This window comes from Athene cunicularia (genome assembly GCF_003259725.1).
Source record: "Athene cunicularia isolate RWA chromosome 26 unlocalized genomic scaffold, athCun1 chr26_part2, whole genome shotgun sequence".
NCBI lineage: Eukaryota > Metazoa > Chordata > Aves > Strigiformes > Strigidae > Athene > Athene cunicularia.
Genome location: NW_020799137.1, coordinates 3,134,831 through 3,143,215, shown reverse-complemented (window position 1 = coordinate 3,143,215; position 8,385 = coordinate 3,134,831). Strand labels below are relative to the sequence as shown.

The 8,385-nt window shown below is 46.1% G+C and overlaps 2 protein-coding genes across 3 annotated transcripts in view; one reads left to right on the top strand and one right to left on the bottom strand.

Moving 5' to 3' along the window:
- The window catches only part of ITPR3 (inositol 1,4,5-trisphosphate receptor type 3), a 44,442-nt gene extending 39,444 nt beyond the window's left edge, over positions 1–4,998 (top strand). For both annotated transcript variants that reach the window (XM_026864441.1, XM_026864440.1), the window contains exons 54-58: positions 33–157; positions 408–573; positions 1,293–1,453; positions 2,025–2,186; positions 2,883–4,998. In XM_026864441.1, the coding sequence (XP_026720242.1) occupies positions 33–157; positions 408–573; positions 1,293–1,453; positions 2,025–2,186; positions 2,883–2,951 (683 nt within the window). In that variant the 3' untranslated portion in view covers positions 2,952–4,998. The remainder of the gene's footprint in view (positions 1–32; positions 158–407; positions 574–1,292; positions 1,454–2,024; positions 2,187–2,882) is intronic.
- On the bottom strand, positions 4,840–7,861 carry LOC113488952 (ubiquinol-cytochrome-c reductase complex assembly factor 2). Its single transcript, XM_026864385.1, has 4 exons — positions 7,850–7,861; positions 6,127–6,201; positions 5,722–5,791; positions 4,840–5,018 (listed from the first exon to the last, which is right to left on the bottom strand). The coding sequence occupies exons 1-4, from the start codon at positions 7,859–7,861 to the stop codon at positions 4,924–4,926; spliced, it is 252 nt and encodes an 83-aa protein (XP_026720186.1). The 3' UTR covers positions 4,840–4,923.
- Between the last annotated feature and the right edge of the window lie 524 nt (positions 7,862–8,385).

The following is an 8,385-nucleotide window of genomic DNA, read 5'->3' as shown; positions in this document are numbered from 1 at the left end:
CCCCCCCCCCCACCCCTGCCCTGGTACTCTAGAAACGGACGTTGACCAGTGGGAACGCGCCTGCGACACGCTGCTCATGTGCATCGTCACTGTCCTGAACCACGGCCTGAGGAACGGCGGAGGCGTGGGTGACATTCTGCGGAAGCCATCGAAGGACGTGAGTTTGGGCAGCATGTGGCACCCTTTTCTTCTGCTAAATCCTGCTGCATTTACGGCTGTGCAGCTGCCCTCCCTCCCTGGAAACTGTCGCTTCCAGCTCCATCCCCCCCCACACTGTCCCCCAGTGCTCTCCTCTCTACCACACCCTTTATTCCTGGTACCCTCAGCCCGTGTGAGGAGGCAGCAGGGTTGGAGTGGCTAGAGAAGCTGTGCAGGAGACTCACATTTATCCCTTTCATCCATTACAGGAGTCCTTGTTTCCTGCTCGGGTTGTCTACGACCTCCTCTTCTTCTTTATTGTCATTATTATCGTCCTTAACCTCATTTTTGGGGTCATTATTGACACTTTTGCCGATCTGAGGAGCGAGAAGCAAAAGAAGGAAGAGATACTGAAGACCACCTGTTTCATATGTGGTGAGTTGCTGGGACCTCAGTGTACAGGAATTGCCCCAAAGCTCCTCCTCTGTTCTAAGGTTAAAGGAAGGCAAAAAAAAAAATCAGCAGCTTTCTGGTTTTCATTTGGTTCACAGCAAAACTTAAATCTTTTCACTGATGGGTCACTGCAGCGTGAGGAGGCTTAAACAAGGACACAAACTGAGAGGGGAAATTAAATGTAGTGTTCCTTCCTTGCCTTCTGTTAATGAGGTGTTAAACTGAAACACCACCACATTGTGGAGTTGTAGTTGCTCTGCATCTATCACTCCTGAGACCATCACTTAGCCAGTTGGGGGAAAAAAAAAAAAAAAAGGCACCATATTACTAAGAAAATGTTCTGGAATGCTCTCAGTCATCGGAAGGCATCCAAAAAAAAAGGGGGGAAACCCAATAAGTCTAGCTGATATTTTTTCTTAGAAGATCCACTGGGTGCATTTTATGCTTTTAGATACACAGGCAGGAAGCAGAGCTAGTTGTATGTTAAATAGAAGCCTCCTGAATACACAACTGGGTTATTTTCCTCCTGGTTTGGATGTCTGTTGTGTGCTAAATGCCAGCTAATTATTAAAAGCGCTTCCTGAAAGTCACACCTGGGAGAGGATGCAATTATCTGTACTTTCTCATTTGTTTGCTCACTTCTTACCTTCTACCCCCCATCCCCTCCCTCCACCTCCTTTGGTCTCGACTGCCTTTCCCAGGACTTGAAAGGGACAAGTTTGACAACAAGACAGTGTCCTTTGAGGAGCATATTAAATACGAGCACAATATGTGGAACTACTTGTACTTCATAGTGCTGGTGCGAGTGAAGAACAAGACAGACTACACGGGGCCAGAGAGTTACGTGGCGCAGATGATAAAGGTACATGTCCTCTCAGGGCAGCTCTGTCACTATTGCAGCCTGCCTACCCCCTGGGAAATATTTGAGAACAAGGGACTTGGCCAAAGAAAACCAGTTTTGAGAAGGAGCTTTTGGAAAATATTTAGTCACGTTGTTGTGCCTTAGTTCTGTCTTAGCTTAGTTATTTCCACTTTGCAACCTCAGCCAACACCACGTTGTCTATTTGATGTTTTGTACTGAGTATTGAAGGATGGAACCAAGGGCAGAACCGAGCAGTAGAGAGTGCGACTTCAAGGTGATTTCAAGACAAGGAGAGGGAAAAGAAATTTAGGAAAGAAAAAACTTCTGAACTTGAGTCCGGAAGGCTGTAAGAAAAAAAAAAAAAAAAAAAAAAAAAAAAAAAAAAAAAAAACAAAACTAGAAACGGACCATTTGTGGAAAATTTGCAAAGGTGCAGACAAGACAAGACAAGCCTTTGAGAATTTATTTAATCCCTAAGCCCAGGCAGGCTTCCTGTTAAATCCTACCAGGACTCATCCCTCCTCCTCCTCCTCCCCTCTCCAACTCCTGTTCTCCATGGTCACCTTTCCAGAACAAGAACCTCGACTGGTTCCCCCGGATGCGAGCCATGTCGCTGGTCAGCAATGAGGGGGAAGGGGAACAGAACGAGATCCGAAACCTTCAAGACAAACTCAACACCACGATGAAGCTGGTGTCCCATCTCACCTCCCAGCTGAACGAGCTGAAGGAACAGGTACTAAACACTTTTAAAAATAGGAATACTTGAGGAACACCTGACTGTAGAAACCTGCTGTCCTTACCAAAAGAGACACCGATTGCAAGGAATTTGAGCAGAGCCAGCCCAAGCCGGTACAACTTTTAGTCTGGAGGAGGCTGAGGGGAGACCTCATCGCCCTCTACAGCTACCTGAAAGGAAGCTGCAGAGAGCTGGGATGAGCCTCTTTAACCTAGGAGTAAGTGCCAGGCCCCGAGGGAATGGCCTCAAGCTGCCCAGGGCAGGGTCAGGCTGGCTCTGAGGAAGGATTTCTGTGCAGAAGGGGCTGTTGGGCGTTGGAATGGGCTTCCCAGGGCAGGGGGGAGTCCCCGGGATCCCTGGAGGGGTTGAAGAGTCGGGCTGAGCCAGCGCTGAGGGATCTGGGGGAGTTGGGAACTGTCAGTGCTAAGTTAACGGCTGGACTAGATGATCTTCAAGGTCCTTTCCAACCTAGTTAATTCTGTGAACTTCAGCTACAAAGCAAAGGGCTCCTGCAGCTCTTTTGGGGGTCAGGGATCAGGGATATTTGATTTTTTTTTGATAGTTCCTCATCAGCTAGAGCCCAACTCACAGGGTTTTCTAACAGCTGCTTAAAGCAGCCGTCAGTCACGTGCTTAAGGAGCGTGTTAGTGAGTTTGGTTTCCTCCCTCACTCGTGTCCTTGTTTGAACTCTAGATGACGGAGCAGCGGAAGCGCAGACAAAGGATGGGGTTTGTGGATGTCCAGAATACCATGAACCACTAAGACACGGAAGAAGCATTGGCTTCACCCACGTCTATCAGCTAACGAGGCTGCTTATTCCTGGGTTCCGCACGTGGACGTCACTGGCAGAGAAAGACAGACCACACGGAAAGGTTCACGGTCAACATTTTCCTTAGAGCACTTGTAAGCAATTCAGGAACCAGGGACTGGCCAGGATTCCTCGCAATACTTGGACCCCCACGTTACTCTTAATGCCCTTGTAGGAAGATAAATTATACAGGACTTTCATTCCTCATTGCAATAACTCTTTATTTTGCAAATGTGGAGGGTTGTATCTTTATCTCCATGTGCTACATTCTGATGGCCTCCCCCCTCAGGTGTAGTGTAACTAGCTGTAGGGCTGCAATATTTAACTTATTTCAAGAGTGGCACTAGTACACGAGGATCTTTGCAAACCAGCCATCGTATTTGCTGTGTAACTGCTCCATGCTGATCCCTCTCCATGTAAAGAATTCTGTTCGTCACTGTGGTGCAGTAAAGAAGAGCTAAACTCAAGGAGATGGATTTGTTAATTTAACTCAGCAGATGAGGATGAGTATCTGAGCTTGTCCTAGTGTGAACTAGTCTTTAGCCTTCTGCGGACCAAGACTGCCGGGGCAGTAGTAGTAGGAGACTGCAGGTTTACAGGAGTTCACTGTGAAGGGGTGTCCTGTGTTTTAGTTTCATCTCTGGTGTAATGTTTTACTTTTTTTTGTTATTGTTGTTACTTAAGAACCGGAGTGTAAATTGCCTTAACTAAATTAAAGACAAAATCGTGTTATAATAAAAACTGAAACATGGTAAAAGCAGCTCCCTTCCTGTGCACTTTGGTAGGTAATGGGGCTGTTATAAATGGAAATACAGAGCAATCCAAGGACCTGAAGCCAAGCCAGGGCTGTATTACCCAAGGTGCTCCACAACCCAATGCTCAGCTCCAGATGTTAAACGTTAAAACATAGTATGATGCTCCAGTCAGAACAACAATGCTACCCTGAAGAACTACCTTGAACACCAGCCTTGTTTTGTGAAGCTTTGGACTGGAGCCTGCTGCGAAGTCTCAAATTCTTTCACTACTTGCCAGGAAAACACTGTTCGAACACATAAAAAGGAGCAGCTGGTGGTGGTGCCTGGAGCCAAGCAGAGTCCTGGCATAGCTGTGTTCTAGACACTCATCCTTCCCAAGCCAAGAGTGCTGCAGCCACCCCGACAGTCCTGTGCCTCTGCCTCCCAAGAATAGACACTGATGTAAGCATTAAAGCTTTACAAAGCAGTAAAAATAGGCCACACCAATGGGCTAATCACACTTGAAATTTTTTTATGGCCCCATACACCAACATGTCATTAAAACCTATCTTTATCCCTCAGATATGCAGTAACCCATGCGGAACCTTCTCTTCACGCTGAGGGAAATCTGCAGAGAGCTCAACCAGCAACACACGGCTGCAGCGTTTGATTGAAATCTCAATTAAACTCTTACACTGCTCCACTGCCACCACGGTTAACAGTCACCCTCAGTCTTCTCCTGCGTCTTCTCAAAAGGGAAATAAATGTGATGATTAAACTTATCCCTCCCTCAATTTCACTGTAACCAGAGCTAACGCAGAAACACAAGCACAGCTACGTTTTCACATCATCACTATCATTATTTCCACAAGCAAATTTCAAGCTAACATGGTTGCACCTACTTGTTCTGTGCATCTCCTGGTTGTTCCATTTCTTGTAATACAAAAGGATCAGATGGAACATCAAAGTTCTTTCCTCTACACTACACTGCTCCCGTATGTTTTCAGCATAGATGTGTTACGCTACGTCCTGTATTTTCAGGAAAAAAAACAGAAGGGGCACCTAATATGAAGGCTGCGAGGTTAGGTCTGAACAAAAATGGTGTGGCTAAGAGGAATAAACGGTTTTATTCATCATGGCAACATAGAGCATTTTAGGAATATATACAGTGGAGAATCTGGGAGTTAGCCTATCACTTCGAGTCCTCTTCAGGTTTCTTGGCATAAAACTTTTCTCGCAGTTTTTTCCATGTCCCTTTTTTCATGTCTTCCATCTGTTTCAGAAAATCTGCAAAAAGAGGGGAGAGAGAGACATGGGGAAAGAGGAAGAAAAGCAGAAAAGCAAAGGAATGAAAGCCCTCTTATAAAAGCTTTGCCTGACATATTTTCCTTTTTTGACTTTTCATCTTAATGACTTTCTATTTCGAGGCCTGAGGCAAGTTTGTTTTCCCTTTCAATCAATTGTGCAGGGAGTCCCTTATCACTAACAACTAATACTCAGTTTCCACGCACTGCAATCAAAGTTAGGAACTGGAGCAGAACAAAACCGCACCAGCTTCTTGCACTTAATAAATGATCTGGCTGAGAGTGTTTCTGCATTGTAGTACCCTGTTTTCTCACAAAATCTAATACAAAAGAAGAAATACTGAAGGGAATTTGAACATGGTGAAACAGAAGCTGAGCTACATTTTGGAATGATATACCAAATGTGCATTTCTTTCACATAGCTCCTGCTATCTGATCTTAAAGAGCCCTTGTAAACCTTTTGCTGTTCCTGCCCTGTGCAAAATACAGTCAACTTTTTGCCCTGATAGATTACTGAAGATCAGTGACTCCTGAGCTTACTTCTCGTTAAACATCCTAATATATTTGCACAGCAGTCCCATTCTGTCCTGGTGTCTAGCAGAAGTGATGCAGTGAACACCATGAAGATTAGAACATACTTTATCTCCTGCACTAACTTATTCTCAAATCAAGCACAGTATTAGTACCTGTTGCTAGGATCATCTTGAGGTCTTCTACTGTCACTCCAGTGAAGCTTGTGTCTTTCAGGCGTGGATACTTCACAAGCGAGCAGGTAGGTGAGAGAAGGAGAGAGAGAAAAAGATGTCACTTGTAGTGCATTAGGAAAGGTAAAAATGTCACCATACAGCCTGAGTTCATTTTCAGCCAAGCTCTAAGAATTCCGCACCATCTGCACTGTTCATACACGTCACAGAGGCCAAGATGTCTGCAGCTTTCCCGGAGCTACCAAAGGCACCAGGTAGTGCCGCATCCACCTGACAGCTCATTTGTCTGTTCGACATTCCCAGAAACCCTGCTGGGACCAGGCAGCCGACTGCAGCAAATGGTGACTCACCCCCTAAAGAGGGATGATGGCTAATGCCAAAGCTCACCTTGTTTTTGTAGTAGTTGGTGTGGATTCGGACTAAGCTCTCGTACATTTGGTCACAGGTCTCGGGGTCAGCAATCTGGGAAAGGAGAAAAGTATCACAAAAGTCTTATTTTAAACATCCATAGCAAAACCCACCTCGTTTCAAGGCTTGAGAAAAGGACTGTCGAGGAGCAGCTTTGGGGACTTTTCAGTGCAGTGCAGGTTGCTGGTGATCCCTACTACGCTGCTCCAGACTGCAGAGCATTTTCTCTCCCCTCCACTTCTCACCAGCTTGGCCTACCAGAATAACGAGGCATGTGATTTCCAGAACAGAGCTTAAACTCTGCTCAAAAAGATTTGACAGATGAACCGTGAATACACAGTTAATGAGAATACTGCTGGACGGTTTTCTTTTCACATTTCTTGGCCAGTGCTGTGAAATCTGCTCAAAGGCCAGTTTTGCCACCTGTTTTATTCCAAAGCATCAAATAGGATAATGTACTAGGATGGAAGTTAGAAAATCCCAGTGCAGACTGAAAATAGTTTATAATTGATTAGGGAAAAAGCAACATGAAAGACACTGAACAGCTTGTGAAAGGTAAAGGGGTTCTTATTTTGGTCTAGTAAATTGGAAAGATTTTGCTAATACCTAAACCACTGCTAGATGCCTTGGACAGGTGCATCTGCCTTGCAGAGCACCTATTTAGCAGCGTGGATGGCACATCATCTTGTTTTTCTATTTTACAATGGACACCAACTGAACCAGAACTCTGCAATGCTGCTCAATGACATCAAACATAAATGATTAAAACGGCTACATGAATAAGAATAGTATCAACAGAAACACGTCAGGATAAAATGACACGGCTCATCTGTCCTTGGGACATTGGCACAGGTTCAGCACAAGGTGGGTGATGCCTCCTCTGCGCAAACTAGGAGAACTAAAGAAAAGCTCTCCTTATTCAGTAAGTAATGGCTGCTGCAGGAGAGAGGATATAGGGATGGACAGAACGTCAAGAGTAAGCACCATCACACTGCAGGTGATCTTCAGCTTAACGTATCTTGCAGTCACATCTCAAATGACCCTGCTGAGGTTTTAGTAATGATAGCAGAAATAGCTATTAAATGGGTAGCAGAAACAGCACACACCACACCACCCCCCTGCCCCAGAAAATCAGCAAATCTTATTCCATGTGAATAAACAAGACATTAGACTGATAAAAGTATTCTTTATGGTTCTAGTTCTCTTCTCAGCCATTCCTCCTGCTGTCTGCCAGTACATTTCCCTTTGCTGTATTAAGCCTTTATACATACAAATTGACATCAGCGCTGCAGGCATCAATTTAGATTTTCAAGACGAGTGGCAGCTTTGGGTTCTTGCAGCCAATTGGTGCAGCATGTTCAGCTGTCCTGAGCATATGAAAAAGCAATAAGCACTTTCCGAAACGTCTGCTGCAGACTATTCTGGTGACCAATATAGAATTAGGTGCCTATAATGGCTCCTTTAAGCAGAAAACGCATATCTGGAACAATGTTTTTATGCTAAGAAAGGGCACATTTACATTCTGCAGCACCACCTCTGAGCCTGTAAAGGTCTGCAGCCCAAGTCAAGCATTAGCTTCTCTAATTTATTTCAGCACCAAAGCGTAAACTCCAACACGATTACAACTGTAGGTAGCCAGAACACAGTTTTATAACTGCTGCAATCCAGACAGTGCCAGGCAATGCTGCATTGCACTGTGTACTCCACATTGCATCACGCTATCATCCTGTTACACACTAATGAACTCGATTCCAGCACGGCACTGACCAATTCACAGTTCTTTGTACCCCACTTCCACAACCACGGGAATGGGCTTCTCCAAAGCCCACAGTGTGAACGGTGCAAGAACCGGGTACAAACCACAGCTCCGCGAGAGACAAGCGACGTGCCTGACCGGGGCTGGCTCGGACACACGTTTCAAAGCGAGCACAGCCCTCACACACCAGCCTGTCCTGGGCGACGAAGGAGACTCTGCTGGGCCCCGAAGGAGCCTCGTTTCACGGCGGAGCCCCGCAGGCACAACCTGCAACCGAGCGAGCCCGGAGGCGAGGGAAGAACCCCGCGTCGGCGCAAAACTCCTGAGCTTTGTGCCCAGAAACCGCCACAACCGCCTCACGAGGACGGTTAAACCCCAGCCCCCAGCCCCCACACCGCCGGAGCCGGGAGGCAAGAGGCGCCTGCGCGGCCCAGGCCCCGCCTCGCCGCCCCGGAGCAGGCCTTAAACCTGTGGAAATAACA